Consider the following 16984-nt stretch of genomic DNA (forward strand, 5'->3'; position numbering starts at 1 on the left):
GCCACTAAAAGTATTCGTTCTTGTTTTTGTTCCCCAAATATTTGCAACTCTTAACAAAAAGTATACAAAGAAATCCCTGGCTTTTGACATTTGCTACACGAATGTGGTACTATACACAGTGTAGTATAGTAAGCATAGTACACAGTTACTATTATCCTACAGGCCTGAAGATCTATAGATTCTGTATAATATTAGCTGTTACATACATGCGTTCCTCTATCGTTCTATTCCATACATCAGACATCCTCTTAGGGAGAGACTAAGGTATTCTGTCGGGGCGGATTAACTATCTGCTGTGTTATTATATTATTTTATTGTTTAGTGATAACGCCTATTTTATAACTGTATATACCAAATTTGTCAATGTTTACTAAATGGAGCTAAATATTTTTGCGCTGGTTCTTACAAGTAGGAAAACTCAACCGGAGAGTTTGTTAAACAGCTTCTTCTCGCTGGCTTCTATTTACATTATGATGGGCCAACTCTTGGATGACCCTGCCTAATGCATATTTACATGTGTGTTTTTAAGAGTCTTTCACTGATTGAACTGTGTTATTCAGGGTCATCTCATAGTTGCAGGTAAATTTGCTGATCCATAAATGGCATAGAGATCCATTTGCCTATGGAGAGGACCAAAGCATTTCCTGCGTGTTGTCCGACCCGTGCTCAACTGAGATTACACTGAAATCTTAAATTGAGTAGATATCATACAGAAAGTAGATTTACCTGTCTGAGAAATGCTGTGTCATCTCTGCACTTCATTCTTTAAGGAATTACACATTTATATAGAAAACAATTTCCACCCCTTCACAACAAAGCCCATACAAGTATGGGCTCACAATGCATTGTCCTTAAGGGGTTAAAAAAGGCCACCTTCCCCAAATTATTTTCTTGAAGTCTTAGGAAACCGTTCTATGTTTTTTGTATAGGTTCTTTTTTTGTGTTGGTCTGTGAGACCCCCACGCTTGCATGCAGAAATTACTTCCATTGATTTCAACTGGAGCTCTTTTCGACAACTGATTATCTGCATTGCTGCCATGAAGCAAGTGTGTGCTATATGTGTTAGAGTACCCTTATATGACATATGACTACAGTTGTCTATTCTGTAATGTACATGCACTCCTTTTACACAGTGTGCCAAGTTAGCCCTGGGCCACACCAAAATATTTCACACAAACAGGAGTTTGGATTACACTATATGTGTAGGGATAGCACTTGGTTCATGGTTAACCCCTTAACAACAACTGACGTACATGCACGGCATTCATTATCAAAGCTTTCAGCAACACCAAAAACAAGGCCGCCGTTTGATCGCGCTCCAGAGTGATCACAATGACCGCCTCTCACAAGACGGTTGTCTTTGATTGGCCGAAAACAGTAAAAAAATATAAAAAAAAAAAAAAAAAACGTGTCACCATGACATAAGGGAACCACCCAGTTACAAGAAAATGTAAAAAAGAAAAAAATGAAGTGCCCAAACAATGTGCCCCACCCCTACTTTTCAAGCAAAAGTGAGAAAGTGTATTTTTATTTTCTTCAACTGTTCACCATATATATTTTAATATAATGCATTATCGTATTACCAAAATAATGTTATGTAAAGAAGGACCTTTTCCTGAAAAAATCTTTAAAAAGAAAAAAATAAGGCGTTGGTACATTAAATTAGAAAATTACAGCTAAACGCCACAGAACTGTTAATACAGCCGGTCACAAAGGGGCTAAAATATACTGCTGCAGCAGAAGAGGACCCTGGGCTTGTGAGCTTATAGTCTATTATGTTACATGTGATAATATTGTTTAACAGGTTCTTATCCTATAGAGTGGTCCACAACATAGGAAATTTATGTTTTGGAAAACATGGCTGAAGTAATCACCCTATCCTGAGCAGTTTACACTCTAATCAGTGCTATATATATATATATATATATATATATATATATATATATATATATATATATATATACATACATTTATTTTTTTTGTACTGATGCACATGTTCCTTATTTCATTTTGTAAACTATGGTTTACACATATATTAATGCATATGCATTACAGCTATCGCCCATATGCCTTTAGGTAAAAGGGCTGTGCTGACACGGGAAGTCTTACTTGTTGTGGGCGTATCTTACTCTTCTGCTTCCGGTGATATTAAACGCGAGCGCTATCCTGTTGCCTGATATCACGGTGGTCTGGGAGACGCCGTGGACAAAAGGCTATTAGCTGATTGTCCGCTAGGTGTCACTGTGAGAAAGAAACGCGCGATGCTTTCACGCTTTAATCCTCTAGCGCGCTCCTCACGTTCGGCGGACCGACTGCAGGGGGCGTTCTGGTGAGGGGGAAAAAAGCCGAGGATTCTTTCCCGCCGCTTACAGTCTCGCTGACGCTCTCGGCCATCACTTCCTGTTTCCTGTACGAGCTTCGGCTGAGAGCGCGACGGGACCGGAGGGGAGGAGAAGGTGAGAGTACGGCAAATGTAGAGCTAATCAATGGGGGGGGGGGACTCGAGAGCACATAACGCGGCTACAGTGTGGAAAGAGGAAGAAGGGTCCCTGTTCGCCAATCCATGCATTATACTCGTAATTAGCCTCTCCGGATCTATTAAGCGTGGGGCAGATATTTCTGTCCTGTTCACATGGAGCTCTCGTTCTATAGGACAGATTGTGTGTGTTCTGTGGTTATAAACTCATGTGTGCTATTACTTGTAACGTGTGTATGTTTATTGTATGTATGTGTTTGCTTTTGTCCTATGCTATGCTTAAGCTACTATACAAAGCCAGAGAAGTCGTTACCATGATTTATACGTCCTTACGATTGAATGCCTTGAAGGCTTGAGATCCTGTAGGCTCCCACAAGGACCCTTTGTGTGTCAATATTAGGCAGACATGGAACAATTCCAGATCCCCCGAATAACTAGAACCTTTCCCGGGATTCATACGTATCCGAGGTTTCCAAAATAGTTTTTTGATGGATGTTCCATTTGCTGAGTGAACTTAGTTGTTAGTACCTACAAATTAAAGGTGTGCTGTAGTGTCCCATGTTGTGATGCGGTGATAGAGAATAGCCCTCATGTGTCTGGAATGCATGTTTTATTTGGGTAGCAATAAAACGGGGATCCAGAACATATATTCAATGAACAAACCCAGGATTTACACGCATTATGTATGTTTATAGTTCCTTAGCATTGTTTCTGTCTGTGTTTCTTAGTCCAAAGACGGATATGTTGCGAAATGTATTGAGTGTTTATTCCCCGGTAGGCTACAGAGTTCAGAAGCATGGATAAACACAAAGTGAAGCGGCAACGTTTGGACAGGATCTGTGAAGGTGAGCTGGATTCCTAAGATTATAGTAATAAAGCCCCGGCATGTTCTTTGGGTAGATCCATTACAGTAGATGGCGACATGACAAGTTTAGTAATACTAGAACCAAATGCAAGGGGCACTGTGCTAAATATGCCTGTCCCATTATATATTAGCTTGCTTTCTGTGCTATCATATGAGATAACTATATATATATCTGTCTTCCATCGTGTTCCAACACTCCTTTTCCCCCATGATCCGCTCATAGTTCCGAGCTATGTTTCCCCTTTGCAAACCTAACAATATTTCATCTTATAAAATATCTACTCGTGCTGGTTATAACAAAACACTGACTTACAGCTGTCAAGTTAACTTTTTTCCCTCTATTATTATTGTTGTGGTTTCTCTAGGAATCAGACCCCCTATCTTGAATGGCCCAATGCCTGTCCGTCCTTTGGTAGCTCTCTTAGACGGCAGGGATTGCACAGTTGAGATGCCCATCTTGAAAGATGTTGCTACGGTAGCATTCTGTGATGCTCAATCCACCCAGGAAATTCATGAGAAGGTAAGGACCATGTTCTGAATTACATCCGTTCCTGTTTGTTATAGACTAAAGGGATTGTTATCTACAAAATGCCATCAAAAGGGTAGTTGGCTGACGTTCAGAATGCTTGTTGTGACTGAGCAGACTTGTGTACATATGTCGTTTGTGTGTATGTGTCTATATATTATATATATATATATATATATATATATATATATACGAGATCATGTAGACTTTAAGGGCTATAAAGATTAATGATAGCACACAATCATGAAAACTTTCATCTTTATGTAGCTTCAGAATGTTCGTACTAATCGTGCTTTCAAAACTGAATAGCGGAGTAATAAAAAGCCTTTGCATCACACTGTGTCCTCTCTCCCTATAGGTGTTAAGTGAAGCAGTGGGAGCCCTAATGTATCACACTATCTCCCTGTCCCGGGAAGACCTGGAAAAGTTCAAAGCTCTTCGTATTATTATAAGGATTGGCAGTGGATATGATAATATTGACATTAAGTCTGCAGCTGAACTAGGTAAGATTTTTTTTAAAATTATTATTAGAGCTATTTTTACATTCTGTGTGTTGGGAGGAAGTGGCACGTTCCGTCATGATCAACATTTTCCTTTGGTTATTAATCCAGAGAGATTTTTTTTTTACTTAAATATTCTTCAAGAGCAATAGGAACACTACTTTATCTCTGAATTGCAATGCAAATTGTTTGCAAAACATAACCCCCCCCCCCCCCTTGTTGTTGGGCTTCTGTTTAATGTTTCTGTGAAAATCCCACTTTCATTCACGGGGGTTACCAAGTCTCATCTACTGGTTTAAATGTTGGGTTGCCTTCTAAGTTATATTTGTCAACACCAGAATACGACTAAATGCATTGGAAACTTAACCACACATTCGCATGGCTTTGTTTTTCCAGTTGGTAAGAAGTCAGAAGTTGGAATTTTGGACAATTTCTCTCTGCTTATACTGAAATCTGTGTTTTCAAGCATTGTTTTTCACGTACTGCCATTGTATATGAACAGGTTTGCACTTAGATCAGGCTGTTCCAAAATGCACAGTTTCTTGTTTCCTACCTATTCTGGCACAGCCTTGCTTCGGGTCATTATGTATGACCCTGTTCTGTAAAAGTCTGATATAAAGATGAATTTGTGGTTCCCCAAACCATGACCTGCCACCACCATGCTTGACCATTGGTGCAAGGTTCTTAATGTGGAATGGATATTAGCATTTCCCCTGGCATAACATGGCACATGGGACAAAGGTCAACTTTTCTTTCCATAGGACGTTGTTCCCAAACTTGGAGACCATTCATGCTTCTTTTGGATCCAATTGAAGCCTGTTTGTTTACCAAGGTCTTTAAACACAATACCTTGAGTTCACTGGGGCGCAATACCCATACTACTCTAATACTACCTCTGTGTAGTACTACAAGCCACAAAATATTCAAACAAATCAATTTGAAAAATAGGCAAAATTGCAGAACACGAGACAAGGAGCAAATGTATCTTCATACAATTATCTCCCACCGTACCAGCTTCCATAAAACATTGCTGTCTTACAGTGCTTCTCCTTTAAAACCTTGCGGATTTCAGACGCTTTTTCTCTTATTAGACCTTTAATGTATTTCCTAGACCAATGTGCAGGTTATATCATCAACACTGGTGTTCTTCATAACATTAGTTTTTATGTTGTGTCGTAATTAGGGAACTGACTTCATCAAAATGCATCATTTTTCCCAAGGTTTAATCCATAACTTTTAAAATGTGAATTGGAGAAAGTGAGCAGGATTGGCTAAGCTCTTGTCCAGTTTGCGGTGTGTCGGTTTACTCTTCCCTTTATCTAATTATAGAGACTGTGTCCTCGTAGTGTACCGCTTACCAGAGACTTTAGCCATATATATATATATATATATATATATATATCCCTAGACAGAAGGTAGATTTTCTTTGACATAGCGTATTGGAAACAATTGACTCCTGCTTATGTTTTTACATGGAGGTTTAGTAAATATTGTCCCTTCACATCCATTGTGAAATTTACGGGCTTTTTTAAGCTTGCACAGTAATAATGTAATAATGTAACTGAAGATACATCGACATCAAAATGTGTCAGACTGATGTACTTTCTGTACTTTATGCCTCTGAAGAATACATGTAACTTTATTTGCCAGGGATTGCTGTGTGCAACGTTCCCTCATCTTCAGTGGAGGAAACGGCCGATTCAACGCTCTGCCACATCTTGAACCTGTACCGGCGTGTTACATGGCTGCATCAAGCTATGCGAGAGGGGAACAGAGCATCCAGCGTGGAACAAATCCGAGAAGTTGCAGGGGGCGCTGCCAGGATCAGAGGGGAGACGCTGGGCATCATCGGACTTGGTAAAGTTGCTTCTGATTATGTTGCCATTCTAGCGTATCCCCTTTAACAACTACAATGAAAGGTCTGTCTTTGCATCCCTTGTTTTCAGGTCGGGTAGGCCAGGCAGTTGCTCTGCGTGCGAAGACTTTTGGCTTCACGGTCATCTTTTATGACCCTTACTTACCGGATGGGGTTGAACGCTCACTGGGTTTGCAGAGGATTGGAACTCTTCAGGAGCTTCTGATGCACAGCGATTGTATCACGTTGCACTGCAGTCTAAACGAGCACAACCATCATCTCATCAATGACTTCACTATAAAACAGGTGAGCATCACCCACACGTTAGTTGCTACAAGCCATAACAGTAAAAGGATGTCTTGGTAATAATTTTAGACCATTAAATGCTGCATAATGAAAGCATTCACAAATGCAATTCCTTGTTTGGTGTTTTCCTTGTTTCGATTTTTTTTTAAAAGGCTTCGAGACAGTCACAAGTATTAGACTTATATATTCAATAACATAATATTGTCTGCTGTGTACCTCCTTTATTAAATGGATCAAAATTGGTGGTAATTATAAGAGCCAAAATATAGTTTTCAGTAGCCACAGGATAGTGTTTTTCTTGAGCAATGCTTGTCTGGCTTGTAGAAAAAAAAATAGTCCCACTCTTAATTTATAAATAGTCCCTCAAACACAGTGGGACAATGTTTGTATTTCATTGTGGATTTGACCAAATGTTGCCTAAGTCAGGTCCGTGCAACTTTTGCTTTTTGGTGTGTTTAGGTTATTTGGTGTGATGAACCCCTGTTAACTTTAGATGGGCCATAGCCTTTCCATCTCTGGTGAAAGGTTTTTGGTTTTCAGCTTGATCAGTCATTTTTCTGATTATATGCTTCAATTCTAGATGCGTCAGGGATGCTTCTTGGTAAACACTGCTCGCGGAGGCCTTGTGGATGAGAAGGCACTGGCTCAGGCTTTAAAAGATGGCAGAATTCGCGGTGCTGCTTTAGATGTTCATGAATCCGAACCTTTTAGGTATTCAGTCTCCCCGTATATCAATTAGCCCACAATATGCGATTTTGCTTAACATACCATGTTTGTATTTTGTTGATATGTTTGTTTCTCGTCCCTATCAGTTTTTCTCAGGGTCCTTTAAAAGATGCTCCCAACCTGATCTGCACCCCACACACTGCTTGGTACAGTGAACATGCTTCAATTGAGGCAAGAGAAGAGGCAGCTAAAGAAATTCGTAGAGCCATTGCAGGTAAAATAATGAGTACTAATGGTGTGTGTGTGTGTGTATGGAATCAAAAATTTAGGACAGTCCCACATCACAGAATTATCTTTGTCTCCACAGGCCCAATCCCTGATGCGTTGCGGAACTGTGTAAATAAGGAATATTTGTTAGCAGCTGCACAGTGGTCAGGAATTGAGCCAGCTGCTGTCCATCCAGAACTGAATGGGGCACCAGGATATAGGTAGTTAAAATATTTTATCTTTCTTTTTTTCAACTGACAAACCAAAGAAACGGGCATTCATCCCAGAGTTTTGACACAAAAAAAAATCCAAACATGAAGGCAAATACCAGAAGGCACTATAGGTTTATTAGCTTAAACTGTTCAAAACAGGCAAATAGCAAATAGTATACATTTCTAAAAAGCAGACAACTGCGGCTATTTTACAAATGTCATTGTATTGCTTTCCATGCCACCTGTTCCCCCAGCAATTTTTTGATCAGAGGGTGGTTGAATAACAGCAATCATGTTCAGGGGCAGCATTGCAGGTTGCGAGTCCCTATGCACTTTGAACCGTTAACGATTTAAAGATGTGCTGTTCCAAGCCATCATGATGGCATTGAACCCTACTTAGTGAGATAAAGGGGCTAAAGTTTGTTATCCACAAATGTGAATGTTTAGAGTTAAAAAAATAAATAAATAAATAAAAAAGGTCTGGCCACCAAAATGTGGTGGTACACAGGAACTGAACTTTCTATATGAATTCTGTAATGGTCCTTACAACTTTTCACTAAATCCTTGCCCCATATTGCCCAGGTACCAGGTTCGCACATGATCCAAGTACCAAATGTTTTTTTTTCCTTTGGTCCAGTGAGGCGTGTGTAACTGATTCTTTAGTGAACAACTACAATGGACAGCATTGGTTAGTTTTTTTTCCAGTTGTAGCATCTGAAGTTATATACAACTATAGTGTACTAAATTCTGCCTTTCACTGCTTTTACCGTGATGTCCTCAGAGGTGACATCTTGAAAGTGTGTGTCAGCTCCCTGTGGTAAAAGCCACGCTGTCCCAATGGTGTTATTTGCACCCTGCAACACAATGCCAATAATAGGTGTCATTTAATCTTAACCGTTGCATGTACTTGATATCCACTGTGTTTCAGGTTTCCCTCTGGAGTTGTTGGAGTAGCTGCCCCAGGACATCCATCTGCAGTGGAAGGGCTGGTAGCCTCATCGCATCCCTTAATCCCCACCGTGTCTCACACGCCATCCCCTGGACAGACCAGTAAACCAGACCCAGACAGAGAGATTCCTACTGACCAGTAGCAACATGGTGTCCTATTTTGCCTTCCTATATATATATATATATATATTTTTGTTTCGTTTTGATTTCCTTTTTATTTTAACCACCACAATATTTGTTATTTATCTCCCCCCTCTTCACGTTGGTTGTGGGGGGGGGAGAGAAGCAGGAATCTCCAGGTCTATCAGCAGCTAAACCCACGAGAAGAATGATACGAGGCTGCAAACCCTGAGGTGTATCATCTCTCCTCACAACAGAAAGGATGATCATATTATTGTCTGGAAACATTTAAATATTGCCTTTCAGCAGATATATTTTTTAATCAATTTTTAGTTTTACGTGTAATACAATACGGGTGGGTTATCCTTCTGTGTGCTGGGCAGGCTCATCTCTCCTGTTTTCGCTAGCGCGTCACGTGCCCAGTTGTCTCAGGGAGCGGAGGCATCACCAAACCTTAGCAGTAGCGTCTGATGGATTGTGTACTTTAACCCCTGGCCTTCCTGGTAGAGAAGCGAAACAAAAACAATAGATTATTTTAAAGTCCACTATATAAAAAGTTATAGGTGGTCTAGAAAGCGAATAAAGCGAGCGAGTCGAAATTGTCTTTGGGATCGTTTTATTGGTTAAAAAGAAAGCCAAACTAAATCCTTGTTTTCTGAATAGAGTTTGGGCATGAGATCAAGCAGTCCAAAGCAGATTTCCTTCCTCGGGTTTTGCTACAATAAGAATCTGTGTTCTGTTTTAGGGAGTACGCTTTTGTACCCTGGATGTACTTAAGGCTGTTGTCCAAGGCAATAAATGCTTAGTTGATGGCCTATTGATTTATCAGAGTTCATGGCTTTGTGTATATTTTTCCTCACGCTAATCCCTCCAGGCATTTCTTTTTCTAAATGTGTTATGTTTACACTGCTGTTTTTAACTTTTTTTGGAATGGGATTCCATGATGTCTCCCAAACTAATTTCATGGGCATAATACAGGAGTACCAATGCTGTATTAAAGTAGTGTCAAAGGCTCACCAATCAGCTGGATTTACTATTATATGGGCCTCATTCACCAAACTCTACCTTTTTTAGTGTATTAATATGCATGTAGGTCGATCAAAGGTCGTGCATTTTCCTTTTATAATTCAACAGAGAATCAGAACCTGACACAGCACAGTCTTGGTAAAAACAAAAAAAAATATTAGATGAGCAACATACCTTTCAATAAAGCAGTCAATCTAATAAGATTCTAAAGTAAACCTCAGTCTTATTTTGGTAGTTTTAGTAATGCGGTTTCCCTAACACTCCGGGCTAAATGCTTTGGGGTGGGTAGCAACTCATTACTAAAATAAAATGGAAGCGCTCTTGTATTATGCCAGCATTCCTAGCACCCCTTTGCAAAATTTACAATTGGGGATCACGTGAAAGGCTATATATATATATATATATAAGAGACTACAGCTTAATAACCAATGTCAACCGAAAGGTTTACAACGCCCCGTGATCTAGGCTATCGCCCTCTATCCACTTCTGATGTTTTCCGAACCGTTGCAAATAGTATATTAATTGAAGAAGCTTTGGATTTTAAATAAATGAATTGATAGGGAAAGGCCTCCAGTCAGACAAGATAAATCATGGAATATGTAATAAAATGAAAGGCGTTAACTAGTTTGTGCCTTCATCTAGGCTGTCATCATACTGAATTATAAAAACGGTGCCCATCTATTTATCTCGGCATTGGTTTGAAATGGAAAACTTAAATCTGTGACATGTAATATTTGCCTGCGGTATCTGGCTTAGTGCTAAAATAATATAACGTGTGTGTGTGTGTATCTTGACAACTTTTGCTCCAAGTGCAGACTTAGTTGACATTGTGCTATTTGAAAGCAGCCCATCTGTGTGACCAACATGGCCAGCAACCAAGTGTACCTTGATGTACATGTTAACATACGTGGTCGGCTGTCATGGGTGGTTGAGTACAGCCGCTAAATAGCTACGGCGAACCCTGCATTGGAACGTATTCTGGATAACTGAAATGTAGTCAGGAGTATTTAAGTGGCGCATATCATTAACAAAAAGATGTTTATAAAGGGGGACACAAAAACATATATGCATTGCACAAGAGAGTTGCAAGCAACTTAATGGTTAAAATGACAAAGGAGGTATTAGGGTTGTTTCATCAGTCCCTGCTGTGTCATTCATCATCATTTTATATATGTGCTATACAATGCATATGCGTGTTTATGCTGTATCTACCTTGGTAGCTCCAGTAGAGAGTGCTCCTTGCCACCCCTAGCTTATATTATATGTTACTCTTTTGATGTGTTCAAATACAGCTTATGAATGTGATTGACAATTCCAACTAAAGCTATGATTTCTAAATGAATTTGTGAAACGAACTGTATACATTAACTTTTTTGCTTTTTGGTATAAAGGGCAACGTTGTGTGTACCTACTCTTTTTCTTGACATTTCTTGCTGCTACAAGTTAGAAAATGTGCTGCTCGTTCTTATACCGTGAAGAGCTGGAGTCTTTCTAGTCCCAACGGGCTGGCCAAGTTCTTGACAAAAGATAAGAGGTCTCTTCACTGACCCAGACAGTTCATTTCTATGTGTTGGAAAGCAGGACCTCTGGCTCTACCGGATGCAAGAAAAGGCAGCACTGGATAGGTTTTCTAAAGTACTGTAGCGAGAACTATCCTAAATGGTATGTGCACATAACGTGGGCAGTTATAGAAGTATATATTGTTACCTTTTTAAGGGAAGTAGCGTCTTCAATTATGGCCACTCTTGCGTATCTTTATTCCAGCAATCCATGTTGCTGCCTGGAACAAAGCAGCTTATTACTGATTGGTTACTGATGCCCGTTTATGTTTGTTCGGTCCGTGTGATGCAAAAAGATGCATATAAAATACTAACAGGAATTCATATTTTTGTTTAAGAAAATGGACTTCATTTTTTTGTGACTGACCCTGGACTGTGAAAGCAATGTTATGCAGTGATTCATTCTGTTCCTAGTGCTTCATTGTTTATTTCTTGTTTAGCATCCATTCTTTTTTATGCTTTCCTATTTTGTAATCTTAGAATCCGCTTAAAGAGTATTAATTTATATAATTCAAATGTATCCTTTTTAGCACCTAGTGATTTTTTCTACAATTAAATGATTGCAAAATGACTGTGATTCCGGGTGCTGTCATTTAAGAGATTTTTCTTGACTGTGGATAATTATAAAGAAATATTTTTGTCTTGGATTCCATTTGACGGTTATTCCTTGTCTAGTTTTCTGTGGTATATTTAGAACTCTGATTTAGCATCTACTATGAGTCCACCATTTTTCTGTGTTCTGCATAACCAGCGTACAGATCGTATATGGCTTGCATTTTTAACTCTTTAGGTGCTGTATGTTTATTTTGCATATTTCCAGGAGTCTTTTGCCTTAAGTTAGGGCTAGCCAGCTCTTCCATCTTGTTATTGCAGGGCAGCAGCTCCCATAATCCTCAGGCAGCCCCAGTTGTATAGTATGAAACCCATGTTCACTTTAATTTGCTTTTTTTTACTGATAAACCACACTGATCTCTTTCCTAAGAGGTTGGATTATCCTAAGGGGTAAAACATGACATATATATGTCAGATTGGGAGGGAGAGCGAACATGTACTGGGAGCCACTCGGTATCAATCTGCACTGAAGCAAGCCGCTCATCTAAACGCATGACATTCCGTTCTGTCGTGATGAAATGAATGTACAGCAAAAATCATGATGGCATAGAATGTCTCTATGGATGTGAAGGGGTTAAACAATGAGAAACTAAACTAGGCGGCTCTGTTTGATTACGAGTGGTCTTTCTTTGACGCATGACCCAGCACCCCTCCTTGGAAACTGTAGTCCATGTAACTAACTATAGTGCAAGCATTTAGGCAAGTGGTTTACTTTTTTATGTAGCGTATGACACATAAAACTGTTTGCCAAATGAGCAGATTTGGGGTGTGTGTTTCCTTCATTTTTTTTTTTAATTATTAAGGAAACGTAATTATGGGCCAATCATTTGGGTTTTTAATTTTTTGAAATGTGTCCAAAATAAAATGTTAAGATTGCGGATATTTTCTCATTTCTGGAGGTTTATCGAACAGTTTCTAAGCTATTCTAGCACCGCGGAGGGTTCGGGGTCCTATGAAAGCCAACAGGTTAGCGTAGCTTGGGAGGCCGCATGTAGTGACCTCTTACTTTGATGTCTTGGGAGGCAAAACACCAAAAGTCTTAATGGTTTTTGAATAAACAGCAACCCAGCACACAGAACAAAATCTCCACATCTGGTGAAATGACATTTTATCTGCTCTCCTTTAAAAGGAGCCTTATTTTATACTGTTTAAATAAAAAATGCTTCATAAATAAGCTCAACGCGAGACTTCTCCGCACCTCGAGATGATGCACGCATAGCGGGTTTTCTTTGTTTTTGTTTTCTTGTTTTGTTGGTTTGTTATTTCAGAAACCATTTCAGCAGGTGACTGGCATTTGGAAATTCTGTTGATTGCAAATTAATTTCAGCAGTGGTGGGGGAGACTCGTGATTTATTAATATGGTCTGTAACAAATGTCTGGGAAAGTTAGAAGGCTCCCAGTTCATGCGGGATTCCGCTGCCTGTAGAATCTCTGCGTTATTTCCATTCTGCACCTCTTCCGTGTTGCACTGGATATCTGGGGTGTTTTAATTATTCCTAAAGCAGGCGTCTCCCAGTGGTTGGGGTTGTATCTGGGGTATTTTTTTTTTTATTTTTTTTTCCCGTCATCGGCCGTGTCCCCAATGTGCATGGAGAGGGTAGTAGAGAGTATATTTCCCTGTACAGTGACTCCACATCTGCAACGGGTGATCTTGTATTAACCCTGCATGGACTGAGCTGACCCTATGTCCTAAAGGTGCAGTGTTGTGTGGTCGATCTTGTGTTGGTTTGTTACAGGTTATATGCACAGCTGACCAGCTTTTTATAAATTACTCGGAGTGTCAGAAATATATTTTTGTAGACAATGAACAATATGCCTTTTTCAGCTGGATAGCTAAAACTGTGAAACATTGAAAAGCTGTCTGTTAACAAGTGTTCTGTTTTGTTTTTTGTTTTGTTTTTCCTTTTTGTCTAACTGCAAAAACTTTAATTTTTTTTTTCACTTGTAGTACTTAGAAAATGATTTTGTTAGAGGATAGTTTTGTCTCCTAATCATTTCTCTAATATTTTAATAAAGTCCTACAACCAATGTTCTACATTTTGTCTGTCCTCATTAAAGGGATGGTTTCTCCCCGGTCGGCGAAAGTGTTTTCCTCCTCGGTACCCATCTTTAGGTAAATGAGCAGGTTCTCTGTGCTTGTTAACCTTTTAACAGCTGTTAACTAGTCTTGTGGTAGGTGTCACGTGGCAGCATGGTCATCGGCTGTTAACCGGCCATGCTCATTGAACACTAGCCTGCTAGACACACTAATCTTCAATTAGGTTGAAAAAGATGGAGCCAAGTAATATTTCATCCACTTCACAAAGTAAATATAACAAGTTAAATGCAGGCAGACTTCCATAGATAACTTCTTATAATATTTTAAGAAGCCTCTTTTGTTGGGCTGGTAATTTCCGAAGCAGGATGCTTAAAACATAGGGTAGGGATCTAGTACAGTGTCGCCGAGTGCCTGTCAAGCTGTTCCAGGGTTAACAATTTGCCCTCACTGTTTTGCGCACTACACAATAGTATTTAACACTGTAAGCACTTTTTAAAGAATTTGAGTTAATGAAATAACATTTCTCTGATAACTGGCTTCCAAATGATTTTTATATGCCGCTCTATCGCTGGGCCGTTTGGACCAAACGCTACATGCCCTCCACTGTAAACATGAATGGGGCTAGGAGTGTGATGTTATAAAACTTGGTCACCGCAAAAAAAAAAAGTTTGAAGAGCACTGACCTAAAGGATGCTGATCTTTTCATATCGAGCTCATAGGGCCTGTCGGCTATATTGACCGGCACAAAAAAACCCTCAGGCAGTCTTAAAGGTAGTGGAATTAAGCATTGCATTTGATGACAAAATTCTAGTCCCTTGTTCCTCGTCAACTAGATATTGTTATACAGACTGCCTTCACATTTCCAAATCACTGCAAAGGAGCAATTATTTAGTACAAATTTGATCTGGCCAATGCAGTTAGCATTGTCAGATTATGGTGGATGTGTGATACCTTGGATGTGAATGCCTGTGTGATTCTTGACACCAGAATTACTTGGCCATTAGGTTTTGTAAAGCTTCATTTTGATAAATAAGGCGCTTTGTCCAGCTAAACCCTCTTACTAAACGATTCAAGGTTTAAATCAATTGTTAATGTCAATATTTAAAATAGTCTTGTAGGGTATGTAAGAGAATATGATTGGTAGGTGTGGTGTAGCCAAGAATTTTCATTGGCTATTAAATAACAAAGGGCTTGATGTTCCAGGAAGCATGTGTCGAGAAAAGTCCTGGAGCCTTGCATTTAATAATCTCATGTAATTATGATGTAAGATACCGTAGAATAGTTACACTTTATGTAAAGTATGAGACAAGAACTATTTCCACTTCGTAAAGTAAAAGTGAGGCAAAACCATGCCTTTGATTCTCCCAAACTTCAACATATTAACTTTGGAAACACAACCAACAGCAATATTGTTTGACATAGCTATTTCAGCCTATATTGGTTCATTCTAAAAAAGGAATTTTCATGGGGTTGTAAGATAAACCCCAAATTGTCATATGTAGTATATAATAATTTCTGTTAAATGTTGGTGTTTGGTATGCGTCATTATTTGTCTTTCTACTCCTTTCCAACCAAGTGTCCCAATTAAAGGCTTGTCAACAAATCTTAGTGGAACAGTCAACATCACAACATCTTTCACATAATTACATTTGTTAAAACTAACTAACTAGCTTGTGGCAAAATCTACCATTTCCGGTAGTCCTGTCTCTTTCCCACACCTTCAAAGGGTCCTCCCAACCAGATTCCCCCAGAGAGGTGGGGGTTTAAAAGTGAAAAAACAATGAATAATCTGGAAATCCTGTAAACATGATGTTAAACAAATACACATGAGAACTTTCACCATCAGAGATCTCGACATAGAGAAATGTACGCTAAAAGTATTTCTTGTTTTGGAGTTAGTGTAAAGTAGCCAAACTAACACACAATCTAATTTCCCGTCCTAACGTCCTCCATGCCACCAATACAACGGCTGCCTGAGTTAATCTAAAGCAATTAGCAAATTAACAACATGGGTGTAGATCCTGAGAAAACCGGTCCCATGGCAAACATTGGCTTTATTTTTGTTGGATAAATCATGACACGGTGTAATATGTCATGTGTTGTTCAACTGAGGTTGTATTTACCTGATTTTAGACCTGCTAAGGAACAGATTTTTATTACTTTATGATATGTAAAACCACAGAATTCAAAGAGTTTGTACTTTCCTTTTCACATGATTGTATGTTTCTAATTTATAGATTGCTTATTGTTATCTTTAAACAACATTATAGGGGTTTATTTAGCATTGGAATGTATACAATTGAGTGGCTGTTAACAAACTTCTTACTTTTCCCATACCAAATACCATTAAGCTCTAAAACAGAGCTCTGGACCGAATGTACCTTGGTTGACCACATCAGCTATTTTCTCCAGAGCACAAGTACTACCTTGCATTTGGGGGATGAATACACTCACAAAAGGGAACAAGGTAATAAGTTATGAATTGCACATATTGCAGGGCAGCATGTTCAGGGCCGGTCTTGAGCCCCATTCATTCAGGGGTAGGTTAGCACAGCCAACTCGCAAAGCTGGGAATGCAGCGATGTTACGTGACCTCACAGCAAAAATATGACTGCTCAAAGACAATGTATGTAACATCAAGTGAATGCGTGTGTGTGTGTTAGAGTGTGTATCGTGAGTTATTTGCACGTACTATTGCACTATGTGGTCAACATGTGGTGCAATATGTTGTGGTAAGGGGTGAAATGACGATGGTTGGGGGTATGACGATGGTGATTAAGGATAGGAATGAAGTATGATGTGGGTGGGTATGATGATGATACTTATACATATATTAATACATACACACACACAACCCCACTCTAACACCATACAGTTACATGTCCATACACACCCACTGACTCTTAACACCATACACACAGCCTCACTCACTTGTCCATGCAGCTCACATACTTCCCCCTCCTTCTTACATTTAGATCAAATTTTTTTAGGAGCGGTACAGGTTTATT

The 16984-nt window shown here is 39.3% G+C and overlaps 1 protein-coding gene across 1 annotated transcript; it reads left to right on the forward strand.

Annotated features, from left to right (window-relative positions):
- Window positions 1-3272: 3272 nt before the first annotated feature.
- On the forward strand, window positions 3273-8764 carry LOC149299689 (C-terminal-binding protein 2). The gene is made up of 9 exons (XM_089486085.1): window positions 3273-3321; window positions 3707-3861; window positions 4226-4370; window positions 6018-6224; window positions 6314-6528; window positions 7109-7239; window positions 7341-7468; window positions 7562-7682; window positions 8602-8764. The coding sequence occupies exons 1-9, from the start codon at window positions 3273-3275 to the stop codon at window positions 8762-8764; spliced, it is 1314 nt and encodes a 437-aa protein (XP_089342211.1).
- The last annotated feature ends 8220 nt before the right edge of the window (window positions 8765-16984 follow it).

The sequence above is a fragment of the Sceloporus occidentalis genome, unplaced genomic scaffold, assembly GCF_023333645.1.
Source record: "Sceloporus occidentalis isolate IW3139 unplaced genomic scaffold, rSceOcc1.0.p SCAF_28, whole genome shotgun sequence".
Classification (NCBI taxonomy): domain Eukaryota; kingdom Metazoa; phylum Chordata; class Lepidosauria; order Squamata; family Phrynosomatidae; genus Sceloporus; species Sceloporus occidentalis.